At 39.5% G+C, this 18,079-nt stretch overlaps 1 protein-coding gene across 1 annotated transcript in view; it reads right to left on the bottom strand.

Moving 5' to 3' along the window:
- Positions 1-18,079, bottom strand: part of FBN2 (fibrillin 2) — a 268,195-nt gene that overhangs the window by 93,596 nt on the left and 156,520 nt on the right. Inside the window, exons 27-34 of the mRNA XM_054032264.1 lie at positions 17,529-17,654; positions 16,861-16,986; positions 15,816-15,938; positions 15,542-15,667; positions 12,539-12,664; positions 11,051-11,173; positions 9,216-9,338; positions 7,012-7,137 (exon numbers count right to left, since the gene is read on the bottom strand). Of these exons, the coding sequence (XP_053888239.1) occupies positions 7,012-7,137; positions 9,216-9,338; positions 11,051-11,173; positions 12,539-12,664; positions 15,542-15,667; positions 15,816-15,938; positions 16,861-16,986; positions 17,529-17,654 (999 nt within the window). The remainder of the gene's footprint in view (positions 1-7,011; positions 7,138-9,215; positions 9,339-11,050; positions 11,174-12,538; positions 12,665-15,541; positions 15,668-15,815; positions 15,939-16,860; positions 16,987-17,528; positions 17,655-18,079) is intronic.

Genomic DNA, 18,079 nt, shown 5'->3' with positions numbered 1-18,079 from the left:
AAAAAGAAAAAAGAAAAGAAAAGCACATCATTAAACAAATGCAAATGATAGGGACTGATCATTTGCCATGCTCCTCGTTTCCAGCATGTAGGTAAGCACATGTGTAAGGTTCACCAAACTCCCCTTGAAAGAATGCAAAGTACACCAAAAAGAGAGCAGTAGGCTGGTCACTCCCTAGTTCCTGCGTTGACATACCCATAGTGTTCCCATTTTTCCAGAGACACTATGGATATGTCTACACAGCAACTAGACACCCGCAGCTGGTCTGTGCCAACTGACTCAGGCTCATGGGGCTCAAGCTGCAGGACTGTTTCATTGCTATGTATACTTCCGGGCTTGGCCTGGAGCACGAGATCTGAGACCCTCCCAGCTCAAAAGCCTCAGCTGGCTGGCACAGGCCAGCCGCAAGTGTCTAGCTGCCATGTAGACATACCCTCCAAGAGTAAACTGGAGATATGGACATAGCCTCCACCTAGTTTCATAAACACCTGGAAAATGGAGAAGGCAAATTAAAGCAAGTCCAGACTGTTTTAATATGTCTGCACATGTGCATCAGTGTAAATAAAAATTGAAAATTAAAAAAAAAATGAATTTAATTTAAATTAAATACAGGTTTATATTTTAAAATATACCTATTTAAAATTAAAGTTGAAATTGACAACCTATTTTAAGGCCTAGCCTTAGTATAATATATTAAAATAATTTAAACTGAATACAAAAATAATATTCAGTAGCACATGTTTGCTGCTATATTCTAAGGAAAGTTAAATGACTGAATTGGTAGAAGTCACTGGCTAAGCACATGGAACCAGAATTTGTTGAAATGCTAAACAAGCTTTGGGCAGAAGTAGCCTCTTCTGTAGGTGCAGAGAGAATATTTTCTTCATTTCAGTTTATTCAACTAGTTCATTCAAAGGTAATAAACCAACTGGAAGTTGAAAAAGCAGAAAAACTTGTTTTCCTTCTCCAATCTATTAATAAAAATGAGATGTGAGAGGGTGAGATCTACTAGTTCTAAAATCTCGAAAATCAGCTCAATTCACTAACTACAAATAATACTTCCATTTGCTTAATGAATCAGGTAGTTTTAAATGCAAAATATTTTTGATAAACTTTTTGTTTATATATCCTGCACATTTAAAATTGTTTTATTACATAAAACTATTTAAATGCTTTTTTGTGCATTTTATTTTAATTTCCATCCAAATAGAGTTTGCCATAAATCACAAGTAAAAAATTTTTATCATCATCTAGTAAAGAAGTGCATCATCTATCATTTTCTAATATAGTAAAAATTAAGAGTCTAAATAAAGGTAAGTTAAGCTACATAAATAATGTGTATAGATATAGTATCCTCCAGGGATCTGTACTGGGATCAGTGCTCTTCAACATATTCATAAATGATCTGGGTATAGGGGTAAACAGTGAGCTGGCAAAGTTTGCAGATGATAACTATTTTGAGTAATTTTGTAAGTCCAAAGCAGACTGCAAGGAGTTACAAAGGGACCTCACAAAGCTGGGTGACTGGGCAACAAAAAAGGATGAAATTCAATGTTGATAAATGCAAAGCAAGGCACATTGGAAAGCAAAATCCCAACTATCCATACAGAATAATGGGGTCTAAATTAACTGCTACAACTCAAGAAAGAGATCTTGGAGTCATTGTGGATAGTTCTTTGAAAACATCTGCTCAATGCGCAGCAGCAATAAAAAAAGCTAACAGAATGTTAGGAACCATTAGGAAAAGCATCGATAATAATAAAGAAAATATAATGCCACTATATGAAGCCATGATACGACCACATCTTGAATACCACATGTATTTCTGGCTGCCCCATCTCAAAAAAGATATAGTAGAAATGCAAAAGGTACAGAGAAGGGCAACAAAAATTATTAAGGGTATGGAACATCTTCCATATGTGGAGAGATTAAAAAGACTGGGACTTTTCATCATAGAAAAGAGAGGACTAAAGAGGGATATGATAGATGTCTATAAAATCATGAATGGTGTGGAGAAAGTGAATAAGGAATGTTATTTACCCCTTCACAAAACACAAGAACCAGGTGTCACCCAATGAAAATAATAGGCAGCAGGTTTAAAACAAACAAAAGAAAGTACTTCTTCAAACAACACACAGTCATAGACTCAGGGTATGTCTACACTATGAAATTAGGTAGAATTTATAGAAGCCGGTTTTATAGATATCGATTTTATACAGTCGATTGTGTGTGTCCCCACATAAAATGCTCTAAGTGCATGAAGCCGGTGGACCGCGTCCACAGTACCGAGGCGAACGTCGACTTCCAGAGCGTTGCACTGTGGGTAGCTATCCCACACTTCCCACAGTCTCCGCCGCCCATTGGAATTCTGGGTTGAGATCCCAATGCCTGATGATGCAAAACAGTGCCGCGGGGAGTTCTGGGTACATGCCATCAGGCCCCTCCCCCTCCATCAGAGCAACGGCAGACAATCGATTCGTGCCTTTTTACCAGGGTTACCTGTGCAGACAACATACCACGGCAAGCATGGAGCCCGCTCAGCTCAGCTCAGCATCGCCATATGTCATCTGGGTGCCGGCAGACCTGGTACTGCATTGCTACACAGCAGCAGCCCCTTGCCTTTTGGCAGTAGATGGTGTACTAAGACGGATATCCGTCGTCGTCGTATTCCAGTTCAAATCAGAGGCACCTGGGCAGACATGCTTTGTCTCCTGGAAACTCAGTCCTGCCGGCAGTCCAATTGAACCGTCTTGACGATGATGGCTAGCAGTCGTAGTACAGTATCTTCTGCCAAGCACCCAGAAGATGCTGAGGGCTATCAGTCATGTTGCACCATCTGCTGCCAGCTTAAGATGTAAAAAATAGATGTATTCATTTGCTTCCCCCTCCCTCCGTGAAATCAAAGGCCTGCTAAACCTTGGGTTTTGAGTTCAATCTTTGGGGGGGGTGCATTCTGTGTGACAGTTGTTTGTGTTTCTCCCTGATGCACAGCCACCTTTCTTGATTTTAATTCCCTGTACCTGTACGCCATGTCGTCACTCGCCCCTCCCTCGTCAGTTTCGCACCTTTTTTCAGACCAGACGCCATAGCACTGGGATCATGGCGCCCGCTCAGATCACCGCGGAAATTATGAGCACTATGAACACCACACGCATTGTCCTGGAGTATATGCAGAGCCAGGACATGCCAAAGCAAAACCAGGACCAGTCGAGGAGGCGATTGCAGCGCGGCGACGAGAGTGATGAGGAAATTGACATGGACACAGCCCTCGCACAAGGTATGGGCCCCAGCAATGTGAAAATCATAGTGTTCCTGGGGCAGGTTCATGCCGTGGAACGCCGATTCTGGGCCCGGGAAACAAGCACAGGCTGGTGGAGCCGCATCGTGTTGCAGGTCTGGGACGATTCCCAGTTCGCATGCGTAAGGGCACTTTCATGGAACTTTGTGACTTGCTTTCCCCTGCCCTGAAGCGCCAGAATACCAGGATGAGAGCAGCCCTCACAGTTGAGAAGCGAGTGGCGATAGCCCTGTGGAAGCTTGCAATGCCAGACAGCTACCGGTCAGTCGGGAATCGATTTGGAGTGGGCAAATCTACCGTGGGGGCTGCTGTGATCCAAGTTGCCAGGGCAATGAAAGACCTGTTGATATCAAGGGTAGTGACTCTGGGAAACATGCAGGCCATAGTGGATGGCTTTGCTGCAATGGGATTCCCAAACTCTGATGGGGCGATAGACGGAAACTCATATCCCTATCTTGTCACCGGAGCATCAAGCCACCGAGTACATAAACCGCAAGGGGTACTTTTCAATGCTGCTGCAAGCCCTGGTGGATCACAAGGGATGTTTCACCAACATCAATGTGGGATGGCCGGGAAAGGTACATGATGCTCGCGTTTTCAGGCACTCTGGTCTGTTTCGAAAGCTGGAGGAAGGGACTTTCTTCCTGGACCAGAAAATAACCGTTGGGAATGCTGAAATGCCTATCGTGATACTTGGGGACCCAGCCTACCCCTTAATGCCATGGCTCATGAAGCCGTACACAGGCAGCCTGGACAGTAGTCAGGACCTATTCAACTATAGGCTGTGCAAGTGCCAAATGGTGGTGGAATGTGCATTTGGACGTTTAAAAGCGCGCTGGCGCAGCTTACTGACTCACTCAGACCTCAGCAAAAAGAATATCCCCATTGTTATTGCTGCTTGCTGTGCGCTCCACAATATCTGTGAGAGTAAGGGGGAGAACATATCATCCCGAGTCCACCATTTTCTCCTTCTAATCTTCTTCACTAGACTCTGTGAAGGAGAAACACCCCCTAGAATGGCATGCAGCTCCGTGTAGAAGCGGCATGTTTGCGGCTGTGCCCCGGACCTTCCGTTTGCCTCTCTGGCTTTGTGGTAGGCTTGCCTTAGCTCCTTAATTTTCACGCGGCACTGCTGTGCATCCCTGTTATGGCCTCTGTCCTTCATGGCCTTTGAGAACTTTTCTAATATTTTGCCATTTCGTTTACTGCTACGGAGTTCAGCTAGCACTGATTCATCTCCCCATATGGCGAGCAGATCCCGTACCTCCCGTTCTGTCCATGCTGGAGCTCTTTTGCGATCCTGGGACTCCATCATGGTTACCTGTGCTGATGAGCTCTGCGTGATCACCTGTGCTCTGGGCAAACAGGAAATGAAATTCAAAAGTTCGCGGGGCTTTTCCTGTCTACCTGGTCAGTGCACCTGAGTTGAGAGTGCTGTCCAGAGTGATCACAATGAAGCACTGTGGGATAGCTCCCGGAGGCCAATAACATCGAATTCCGTCCACACTACCCCAAATCCAAACCGAAAGGCCGATTTTAGCGCTAATCTCCTCGTCGGAGGTGGAGTAAAGAAACCGGTTTAAAGGGCCCTTTAAGTCGAAAGAAAGGGCTTCGTCGTGTGGACGTGTCCAGGCTTAATTTGATTTAATCCTGCTAAAGTCGACCTAAACTCGTAGTGTAGACCAGGGCTCAGACACTTTAAGGTCAGAAGGGACCATTATGATCATCTAGTCTAACCTCCTGCACAACGCAGGCCACAGAATCTCACCCACCCACTCCTGTAACAAACCCCTAACCTATGCCTGAGTTACTGAAGTCCTCAAATAGTGGTTTAAAGACCTCAAGGTGCAGAGAATCCTCCAGCAAGTGAGCCGCACCATGGGGCAGAGGAAGGTGAAAAGCCTCCAGGGCCTCTGCCAATCTGCCCTGGAGGAAAATTCCTTCCCAACCCCAAATATGGCAATCAGTTAAATCCTGAGCATGTGAGCAAGACTCACCAGCCAGCACCCAGGAAAGAATTCTCTGTAGTAACTCAGAATTAGATACGTTCCTGGAAGACGGGTCCATCAATGGCTATTTGCCAAGATGGTCAGGGATGGAATCCTATGCTCTAGGTGTCCCTAAGACTCTGACTGCCAGATGCTGGGACTGGACAACAGGGGATGGATCTCTTGATAATTGCCCTCTTGTGTTCATTCTCTTTGAAGCATCTGGCATCAGCCACTGTCGTAAGACAGGATACTGGGCGAGATGGACCATTGGTCTGGCCATTCTTATGTTAAGTTCAGAGTAGATGTACCAAACATGGCCAGGATTATACCTCAAGTGCAAGGAACCATTTCTGCTCACCCATAAGAAAGGTCCTTCCTTTGCACCCACCAGATCAGCAAAACCTCCTATACCATAGTTTGGTTCCATGGGTGCTCCATGTTACTGTTAAAAAAAACACAACTGTGTCCCAATATCTTAGGCAAAATTCTCAAATTTCTCTTTCAAGGACTTCACTACATAGCATCATTAAAAATAAATATTTGCCATGGCTGTCCAGATTTTCTTGTTTACAAAATATATCCATCGCTTCTGATATTTTAGGATTTTTGTTTAAGTATCAGTATGATGTCAAAGCAGCTGCAAAAACTGCACTGAAAAATCTCCTAAACAAGCTTATTGACAAGACTGTGGTAACGCAATGGATCAGACCAGTTGTCTCTCAGGCCAAATTTTCAGAAGTTTCTAAGTTTTACAGCAGTGAGAACATTGATTTATGTACATATATATGGGGGTCTGCATATGCAAAACTGTGAGTGCAATTTTAGAGAATGCTTTTAAAAATCTGGCTTTAGATGCCTTTTCAAGAGGTTTACACTTTCCAAGATGTCATGAGGTTTCTACTAACATTTTTGTGTTTTAAAACAAGATTTAAAAAGTTTTGGAACACTCAGTACACAGAAATCAGTCTAGAACAGAGTCCGCATATACTTCTGTTATAGTAAAGTGAGAGATGACATCAGACCACTACAAGGAATGGAATCACTGTCAGCTAAAATGACAGGTTTCAGAGTAGCAACCGTGTTAGTCTGTATCCGCAAAAAGAAGAACAGGAGTACTTGTGGCACCTTAGAGACTAACAAATTTATTAGAGCATAAGCTGTAATCCGAAGAAGTGGGCTGTAGTCCACGAAAGCTTATGCTCTAATAAATTTGTTAGTCTCTAAGGTGCCCCAAGTACTCCTGTTCTTCTTTTTGTCAGCTAAAAGTTATGTCTCAGACAACAGAGAAATTTTAGGATTGTTGTAACTTAAACACAGAAGTGAAGAGCACAGTTCAAATTTCCTGTGTACATTTATTAAATAGAGCGGTGATCAGCATAGTTTATATTTCCTGTATAAATGTATTAAATAAAACAGTGGTCAGCAGAGTTTTTCCACAAACCATTCACTAAGACAAAAACAAGAAAAATGATTAAGGAAAACAAAGTTGTTGAGCCAAACCTCTACTCCAGGTTTCTTGGCCCAAGACCAGGAAAACTTCATAAGAGATGAAAGCTACCTTCACCATAATTCATACAGCAAAATAATCCTTGCTGGAGAAGCATATGAAGCATGCTATGTGTATTCTGCTTCTAGCTTGAGGTTCTTCCAGCACTTCTTGTGGTTTCCTTCACAGCAGCCAATCCAAACTCAGAAAACAAGGTTGAAGTACTGGTAACTTACCTTGGCAAGATTTGCTGTCTGAAGCTGGAGTGAATCCCATTTCACACTCACATCGATATGCACCAGGGACATTCAGGCACTGTCCATTCTCACACAGATTAACATTTTCTGCACACTCATCAATATCTGCAGGAAAAGAAGTAAGCAGCCATTAAATTTCTGTGATCTATTTTATCATCAAAGTATGATTCTGTTTCTTCCCATTTATCATTCAAATAAATTCTGTTCAACATTTGTTGATATAAAGCAAAGCAGGTACACCATTCAAAGATAGAATATAAAAGAATGTAGAAAAACAAAAGGCAACAACTATTTCCAATATCTTTTCCCCTATTGGGTCTCCATGTACTGACATTTTCATTAATAGATTTTATCATACAGTATTTAATTTTGAACCGATGCAAGTTTTCCAAACCCATTAGTGGCAATTCTGACAAACAATAAGGTGGATATTTAATTTCTGAAGTCATAAACGTGCATCATAATGACTGATGAAATATTTCTGAATAAGACAATTCTAGAGGCAAATTTTCAAAATGAAATCTGTATTTATGCAAATGTAAATTGCCTTTTTCACACAATTTTTTAACACTATTAACTGTGTGAGCAAATGATACATACACAAACACTATTTGCATATACAAACTGAACACCAGTTGGATCTGTGGGTTTAAACTATCATTTCTGTGCATACATCATAGTACGCTAATTTTTGCAGGTGTTCTTTCAACATTTGGCCTTTAAAATTTTACTGTTTTGCTAGCATCATTTAGATTTATAAACATTTCATATATATGGGAATGTTGTTCAAGAGTGCAGTCATTGTAACCACATGAAAAATGAACCTGATCACCCAGACTAAGTATACCCAGATACTAAATCTGACTTCTTAGTTCTTAAAATAAATTAAATTAATGGAGATATCCTATCTCCTAGAACTGGAAGGGACCCTGAAAGGTCATCAAGTCCAGCCCCCTGTCTTCACTAGCAGGACCAAGTACTGATTTTGCCTCAGATCCCTAAGTGGCCCCGTCAAGGATTGGTTTAGCAGGCCAATGCTCAAACCACTGAGCTATCCCTCCGCTCTATTCATTAATGATTAGCTCTCAAAATTATGAAAACGAAATGTTAAAATACTAGTCTTTAAAATATATGAGAATGACCCAGAATGAAGTATATAAACAGTAGAGGGAAAAAGTTGATTTAAAACCACATATTTATCAACTACAACTACATCTACTACAATTAAAAGAATATTTTAATGATTCTGACCATAATAAACAGAAAGAAGACAGTGTCTATCTATTTAGGATGGAAGAAAATTTGGGTCTATATTTAGGTTAGTTGAAAAGTATAGTATGCAGTAACATTACTTTCTAGCTATTATAGCATATTCTAGATGTATTCACAAAAAAGTCACTGAACACACATCATAGAATCATAGGACTGGAAGGGACTTCGAGAGGTCATCTAGTCCAGCCTCCTGCACTTATGGCAGGACAAAATGCGCTAGTACTTGAAAGAAAACAGATGTTACTGCAGGTCTATATTGTGGATGGAAAGGGTGACAAAACTGTAATCATGCAAATACACAATCTCATCAGTGTTTATATATAAAATCAGTATAATTTTCAATATTTCAGATTATTTTCAGTTACCATATGAGAAAAAGTTAATTCTTAAAACAGAAATTCGAAGCCAACTATTAGCAAATGCAAAGGAATAAGCATGATATATTTTTCAATTCTAACCAAACGTAACTTTTCATACAATAATGACCAAATCCTCCCCCAACTAGTATATTGAAGGGAAAACAGATGCTGCCCTCTGCAGTCCCTGCTATAGGGATCCTGCCAACAGGGACAGGATGTGTAATGGGGAGCTGGAGCAGTGTGTGCTCCTGGCTATAGAGTTTACTGGCTGATGGGTGTGGGCGAGCAGGAGGAGGGTTCGGTGGACAAGAACACTAGCCAATCAGCCACCTGCAGATTTGGTACACAAGCTAAAGTGAGAGCCAGGAGTCTCTGCTAGCAAGTTTCTTGAATGATCTGGAGGGCTCTTGACTTGCATCTTGTATGGCAGAGGCTCTTACAATTTTCTCCCCACCTTTGGGAGTTAGTCCTAATTTTGCAAAGCTTCAGAAAAAAATGGGAAAAATCAGTATCCAAACTACCCTTGCAGGAAACTTCTTAGACCTTTCTTACCAGAACAAGTGAATCCATCTCCAGTGAATCCCTCAGCACAGGCACAACGGTATGACCCAGGAGTGTTCACACATTGAGCATTCACACTACACTTGTGGGTTCCATTAGAACATTCATCAAGATCTGTACAGCAGAAGAAAACCAAGACATCAGAAAGAGTAAAGAGTAAAACTGTATATTTATAGCAGGTAATATGCTGTACTCGCAATTAACCTGTGAGGTGATACACACCAAAAAACACAAAGTTGATTATTATAGCCAGGAGGACACCTGTACCAATGCTAAATACCAGTAGGAGATACTTGGTTAATAAACAATTGATTTAATTTTAAATTTTCCTCTTACAATAAAGTTTATATGCATGAATGAAGTGGTTCCACTTCAAGTGACACATACCCTAAATAACTTCAATTTTAGTACTTTGTTAGAGAAGTTGGAATCAAAACAGTGCTTAAAACCTGGAGAATGCTGCAAAACCTCTACTAAACTAACACTACACCATACTACAGGTACTGACTCCTACTAACTATTTACACTAACAAAGTCCCAGCCAGCAGCTGTGACGCAGGTAATAAACCATGAGGAGAGAACTACACAAGGAGCTCTGACTTAGGCTAGTGGCAGTAAGGAGGAACTAAGGAGAGTCGGGCAGTACTGCCCTTATATAAGGAGGGGCCTTCAGGAGGAGCAGGATGCATGTGCCACCTTGGTGGGAGCTGCTGCAGGAAAAAAGTCTCTGGCTCATGGTGTGGAGCACACAACTGCAACAACTCAAAGAAGAACAATTCTTTTTACTTGGAGATGCAATGAAACCTCAAATAATAAATTGCCCCAAAAAGCTTGCGGGAGAGGGGCTTTCCCTTCTTCTCAGCAATGGCTTAACCACAGTGAGCTTTAGGGGCAGTTTTACAAAGGTATTTAGCCACCGTAAGACACTGATAGTCACATGAGTGAGATTTACAAAAGCACCTATGTGGGTGAAAATCAATGGAAATTAGGCGCCTGAATCACTAAGGCGCATCTATAAATCAGACTTAGTGCCTGTCTGTATCCACCAATGCCTAAACCTTTGTAAATTTAGCATGTAGTGCTGTCTCATAATACTCAGACTTATCTTTTATATAAATAATAAAATAAAATAATAATACCTAGTTCTTATACAGTAATTTTCATCCATAAATCTTAAAGTGCTTTGCAAAAGAGGTCAGTACCATTATCCTCATTTTAAGGAGGGGGAAACTGATGCACAGAGAGGTAAAGTGACTTGCCCAAGGTCACCCAGCAGCCAGTGGCAGAGACAGAAAAAGAACAATAAGAGATGTTTTTTAAGTTTCCTTTAACTTATAGATACTGATCTATGAGTCACTGGTACAGAATCTCACAACATTTTGTTTCTTCCATTTGTTTTTAAATGAACTTAACATTTTACACAGCTTGACATTTACCCTTAAGCTTTGGAAAAAAATATTTAATTCATTCTCCATTCTATAATTGACTGAATTTAGCTTAAAAATGCTGGACATGCATCAAAGGATGTCTGCACTAAAGTGTTCCATTTCTTTCCAATATTATAAGCCAACATAAGTATTCTGACTTGAATCATTTCATATTAAGTTATTTAAAGTAAACTGCTAGACAGACAAGAGTTTGAGATAGAAGTAAACTTTTTTCTTCACAGAACAAAAAATAAATAAATGAAATACAAGAATCCTATTTCTCTATCTGTCCATAGATCTTTACATGTAAAGGAATAGAATGATTTTTTTCAAATAGTTAAGTAAGTCCAATTTAAAAACTTTTCAGCCAAACAAATGCATCACTAATTACACACTCACCAATACATTTAATGCCATTTCCCATCCATCCCTCTCTGCAGCTGCATTTGAAGCTTCCTGGGACATTAACACATGAGGCATGCATGTCGCAGTTGTGGGCACCAATCTCACACTCGTCCACATCTAACAAGGCAAAACAAATTGATCAATAAAAGTTCAATTCCAAGGCTTCATAAATATTGGAAAGTTGACTTGTGATGTTTTTCCAACATACTGCATATGTCCGTTGCTTAGTTTCAAAATAAAAATACTTTATAATGATTTAATCAGGTTGTTTTATATTTATAGCTTGTGTTACTAGAAAGTATATAGTCTATTATATTTCCAGGTTTTTCTTTATCTGCAAATATATGGGTTTGTTATTTCCTACAATATCAGGTTTTTATTTGATATTCATGTAAACTTACACAAATGTTATTTATTTGTATTTGTTTAAAAATGTGCCCATCAGCCCTCTGAGCACACATGCAAATCTTATTCATAAAAAGGACTTGACAATTACACAAAAAATCCCTAAAGGCTAAGTTATAGTAAAAAAAATCTTTAGTTATTGTAAGTGGGTGACAGCTGTGGAATATACAGAAAAATATTTATTACACTCCGCTAGAAAAAAAAAGAGACAAAAATATGTAAAATGGTCTCTATTAATAGCACTTTTGAGGACCTAAGACCATATATTCCTCTTGTTAGACTCAAATAATTGATAAATAGGAGAAAAACAAAAATATTTAAAAACCGAAATCTTTCAAATATAGCGAATATGTACATTCAAGAAGATCTGTTTCTCAGTTTTATATATCCCATAATGTCTGTCTTGCATAATACAATAAAACCAAACATTGCAAAAAACAGTAAGTAAAAGAGCAAACTGAAATTTCTCTTTGATACAATAACTCAGGGAAACCCTCCTCTTTTGTGATCAGAACTTTGCTTCCATTTAATAACTGTTGCCAATTTTCCTAAGAAGTGCAGTTTTGGAAATATCCAGTTTCCTGCTATGCAGCTATGGACGGCCCCATTTACAATAGAAAGGATGATGTTTAGCTGCAGAAAAATGGAGGGTAAGATAGGTGGGTGTCATGGAAGTCTCCGGCATGGCAATGCATAGAGAATAGGATGAGAGTCATTTGGCTGAAACAGCCTCCATCAAGCAGCCTAGCACAGTAGCTGGCTGTGTCCAGGGGAAGGATTTTCTTCCACTACTGGATTTGTAGAATATAAGCCCGTATGACTTTAATACTGTACAGTTGCTAGGGTGGTTCATCAAAGGACTGCATGTGTTTCAACTTCTGTTCTTTACCTTCTTTTCTTCCCTCTCCTCTCTTTCCTTTGATCTTATTCTTGCTATTTAGATTTACTTGATGTACATTTTTTTCTCAATTAATGTGAAATCCATCCAGGAGCTGCCCACTGTGACAAAGACTAAAACTTTAAAGATGAAATATAACAACTATAATGCATAATACAAATGCTGGAAATATTCTATACCTGTGCATCCAGTGGTTCCTTTCTTGACTGAATATCCTAGCTGACAGTGGCAAATGAAGGATCCCTTGGTGTTCTCACACTCTCCAAACATACAGATGTTGGAATTCAAGTCACATTCATTCACATCTGCAGGTGCATATAGTTTAATTATTACTTGAATATTACAGCCAATTAATAGCATAATCTATTTTGGGGAAATATTTTCACCCTTCAGGTGAATTTAATGAAAGACAGAAGTAATCAATAATTCTATTAGTAAGATATTCAAGGTTTACTTGAGACTTGATAGGTAATATTAGTCTTCAACATACTACATTTCAACCATTCCTCACTTCATTTCTGCAATTCTCTAAAGAGGTAGGGATGATACTCTTGCACAATTACACTAGCATTTTCAAATGGATAAAAGAGTTGAATGTTTAACTATGAAGTTGATTATTTGTTAAAAGAATAATGTAATGTCAATTTAAAAACACTCAGACATGAACATCATATTGTAGCAACGCTATTAAAACTTTCTTCCAGAGAACAATTTATTTAACAAATGTAACCCTATTTCTAGTCTTGTATTATCTGCAAACTGACTTCAATTTTCACAGGTTTGTTCATCGTTTAAAATTGATGAATGACATATGAGAGAATGTATTTTAGGCCTCAGAGTGTCACTAGTAAAAAAATAAAACTAAAATAATAATTGAAACATAAGTAAAATCTAAATGAAAGCATTTACCCCTGATTAAAATGTGGTTTATAATTACGTGGTACAGCAAATCCTCTATATTAGGACAAGCATTAAAATCAGGTAAATGGCAAACAGCCAAATGAGGAAATTCATAAAGATGCAGTGATTCAGATTACTAAACAATACAGTGATGCTAGGGGAGATGGAACTTTCCAAATATATTGCCCGATATTTTTATACCTCCTTTTAAATGAAATGGTAACACCAGGGTATGCCAATGAAGGGAATTACTATGGTAAGAAAAAAAAGGCATTGCTGGTGTTTTCTCTGTTTTGGTTTTGAAAGAAATAAAATACCGGTAAGTATAAATTCCAATAGGCACAATTTTAAATAGGGGTGGCAGGAGTGGAGTTGGAAGTGAACTGGCCCGTATGATTTCCAGGGATTTTCAGACGTATCCCTGTAGTTCTGATCTGTTGGGACTTCAATGCAGGTAAGGACTCTTCTGCATTTTCCAGGGTCTCAGTGGAGGAGTCCCAATCAGAGAGGATTGAAGAGGGGGCCCTAACATGTCTAGGGAACTCCCATGGGTTGGGTGCAGTTGTGGCAAAGGTTTCCTATTTGGTCTTCAGAAAGGGTTTCCACACAGATTTAATACCTGGTTAGGTTTCTGTCCCTTTCTTCAGGAATCTGTTTATTGTTTTGCCAAGCAAAGGGAGACAAGTATACAAAAAGCAGCACTAGCAACCATCTGGTTAGGCGTTCAGACTGGGGGGTCCTCTGGCAGTTGCTGGGAGGGCCCTTTCCAAGCCAGAGGGGCTCCATGGGGCCTGCCTGCAGTCTCCAGCACTGTTTGCCAGAGATTATCTTCTCTCCTGACTCTCCCCACGCCCCCTTCATGGCTGAGTTCTCCTTTATATTTCAGATGAGAGTGTGGGACAATCCTGAGGTGTGGATCAGCTACATCATCTGATTCCTAGCACCTGTGTGTGGCTTTCTGGGGTAGGGTCAGCTGCTTCCTGTCTCCCTTCTGGGCTATTAAAGGATCAGATCGCCCTCTTATAGCGCTATTGTCACAAATCCCTTTTGCAGACACCTCAATATCATGTCTCTTCATCACCAGCTTGTGTGGTACAGCCTGAAGTTCCAAGAGAGAAATAAGTTTGCTTTTGAGGGTCACCCACTCCTCCCAGTTAGAATGAGAGTGTTGTATATATGATAACATTTTCCATTAAGAATACCCACTAGACTACAGGAATAAATTTAGTGTACACCTAGGCTTTGTGTTTAGGGCTCTCTACTACATTGTGAATAATAACTAGGTTCTCAATTACATTACAAGACTGTAGCTTGAGCCCAAAGTTTAGCTAACTTTGAAACCTATTACATCCTCCAAATTGCAGATCTAGTTGCAACCTCGTAGATTTGTGCACTCGTGGCACGACTCTGCTCTGACACCCATTTTACATCAATGTTCTAACTTCACTGGAGTAACCCCAGATTTACACTTGTATAAGATCAGAATCACAACTAATTACCTCAGTCACTCCACATGCTATTAAGTAAATAGAAAATGTTACAAATATTTCTACAGATCAAACTACTAGTACTTTGTTGCAGACAGAAACAGGCTACAATAAGAAACAGGAACAGCTTAACAAGCTTCTTAAAGTGAGTGATGCTGTTAACGAAGTATGAAACCTAGACTCATAGCGCACTGTTATACAACATTCTAACCTGAGGTTTTCTGTTCCAAGAGGAGAACAGTGGAGGGAAAAGTTGTACCTTTAAATCTTCACAGGTTTTCTGTATGTAATTTATGAACGTGTGTATTCCCCTCTCCCCACCCACCCAGATAAAAAAAACTGGAAAGAACTGTTAAAACAGAGTTAAATTTGAGAGTATATTTCAGTAACTTAAGGGTAAAAAAAATTACAGGGGTGACGTAATTATCCCAAATCAAGCCTTACAAACCCAGGAAGTTCAGAGTTAAGGTTACACTTTCAGGAAATTCAAATCTGTTACATTATGGAAATAAAGAGTGAAGGCACCCAAACAGCCTTACCTCTGCCCCGTAGTGATATCATGCAGTAATACTTAGATTATGAGTAAGGCATTTTAGTGTTAATGGACCCAAATTAGATTAGACTTTTAAAAATATTTTCTCTTCAGGGGAAAGCAGTTAAGGTTGTTTCTTAAGAAAAACTATACATTTTTGTTTTCAGCAATTTTTTCTTACACAATTTGATTCTGCTTGTAGTGATTCATCAGGAAATACACACAATAACATAACTGCTAAAATATAACTTGTAGGTACTTACCAATACAGGTTTTCATGTCCATAGAAGCCATGAAGCCATCATAACAAAGACAGCGATATTCTCCTGGAATATTAGTACACTGCCCACCATCGCAGATATCTGGGTTGTTTTCACATTCATCAATATCTGGAATGAAAGCAGATCACATTACAGCACATACAGATAAGGATCTGCTAAAATAATATGTTTTGTTTTGCTACAGGATACGATGTAAGAATTTCTTTTAATGAAGTCTCATGAAGATACTACAATGTTATTTTATCCCCTCTCTTACCTGCACATGTTCTCACATCTGGCATGAGAGCATAGCCATCACTGCAACTACATTCATAGCTGCCCTCCGAGTTGGTGCAGTGTGTGTCACAGCCTCCATTCATGATCATACATTCATCAATATCTGGGAAAATAACATTTGGACTACATTATTTGACACTTCTGTTTTCATAAGGAGAAGTCATTTTTGCTTGCCATTTTATTTAGCAAGGGAATTATTTTCAACAATGAGCTCATATTGAATTTCTATTCTCACTTTATATAATTGATTTACACTTTGTTTAGCTCTCCCTCCTTCATTACTCATTTTTATCTATGGAAGCAAGTGACTGTTTTTAGGCATTGTTTTTGTTGATATTTGTTGATTTTCTTGCTCTAAGATCCAAGGAAAGTAAAGATGAGAACTTGAAAGGAAATGAAATAGAAGAAAGAAAATTCCAGAGACTCTAAGACATCCAGGTAAAAGCACTGAACCATAGCACAAATTTGTATCAAAACCCTTCAGTTAGGTAACCTAACAGTATGTGCATACTACCAATTATTATAACTCAGTAGTGCTATAAACAAACGTTAAACTACAGAATCGCAGTTATAAAACACAGGAAGAATCTCCCAAAGTATTTACAGAGATAGTGTTGCATTTAAAAAAACTGTATGTACCACATGTGATGGGGGAGGGGATAAAGGGGAAAATCAGTAACAAAAGTGGTAACATGGGACCCCTTGCTGTTTTTGATCAGGGAATAAAATTGAACACCACCATCTGGACTTTAGCTAAATCTCTTAAGATTTGACTGGATTAGTATAATGAGAATGATTTTTCCTCAAACTGTTTCACAGAGGTTTTGCAGCATGGCAACACACCCTTCTTTCCTCTATATTTAAATTGAAACAATCTGCTCTTTTCATAACTCTTGGGGTAGAGAAGGTCCCAACAGTTGCTGCTTTGGATAGTGACAAAAGCTGGCTCTGACTGGTTTTAACAGGAAATTAAACGTAAAGAGAGATGACATAAAAGTATGATGGTGGAAGCATTCAATACTTGCCAGTGCAGCCTTGTCTGTCTGGAGTGGCCTGGTATCCGGGGTTACAGGAACATTGATATGTTCCAATCATGTTCACACACTTGCCATTTCTGCAGAGATTATCACTCAATGAGCATTCATTTATATCTGAAAAAGAAGAATTGCTCACATCAATTACTTGCCATTCAAAAGGCCAGTTCCGCAATGGCTGCTGGAACGCCAGAGCCACGAAGGAAACATGGACAGAGACTATACTTTAAATTATCCCTGGAAGTGACTATGTAACAAAACAACACTGCAACTGAACAAGTGATATTTCATAGAAGACGTGAAACAAAGCAAAAACGTACTCCAAATACATGGAGAGAGGAGAGCTGCATTTCATAAAGGAACCAATTTTTATCTTTTATGTATTTTAATTGAAAGTTGACAAGATTCTTTTATAATTTCTGAGAGTCCACTCCTGTGAAGTGCTGAACATTTCCTGCAAGGTGCTCTAAGCCCTCAATTCCCATTGAAGTCAATAGATGCTGAGTGTACTGAGGACTTTTCAGTATCAGGCTTCAATTTGAAGCAATCCAGAAACAAGGAAGAACAGGAATGTGTAGATATTCCTGGCGCCACATCCTTGTCAGTCCCAAGGAGCTTTTATACCACAGATACATGCCATCCTCAGGTAACAAACTCACCCACACAATCCTCACGTGATGGTGATAGTTCATGTCCCAAAGGACAGTCACATTGAAAGCTGCCTTCTGTGTTCACACAAGTGCCACCTCTGCAAAGGAGAGGGTTACGTTCACATTCATCTATGTCTGAAAGGAAACAGGACAGGCATTTAAGGAACCATTAGTGAGGGGAAAAAGAAGGGAAAAGCAATTGTCAGCATCAGGGGGTAATTCAGAATCTGAGGCTTACAAAGAGATTAAAATGAAGTAATGACTGCTCTTCTCCACCTCCTGTAATATAGTAAGCAATGAAATTGTACAGTAATGGCTCTCGAATGAGTTCTACTCTCCTGTTTTGTAAGAAATAACTATGAAGTTTAATCGTTAAGAAGGAGATATTCAGAATATTTAGGTAAGCTAGATGGATTCAAATTGGCGGAAGCTGGTGAAATTCATCCTGTGGTGCTTAAGAAATTTCAGAACGATTACCAATTATCTTTGAGAACTCCCAGACGACAGATGTCGACTAACATAATATCTTTCTTGGGCCGGTGGGGCGGGGATGCAGAGGA

Source organism: Malaclemys terrapin, chromosome 6, assembly GCF_027887155.1.
Source record: "Malaclemys terrapin pileata isolate rMalTer1 chromosome 6, rMalTer1.hap1, whole genome shotgun sequence".
In the NCBI taxonomy this organism is placed as follows: domain Eukaryota; kingdom Metazoa; phylum Chordata; order Testudines; family Emydidae; genus Malaclemys; species Malaclemys terrapin.
Note: the sequence above shows the minus strand (reverse complement) of the source record. Positions and strands in the feature narration are given on the sequence as shown.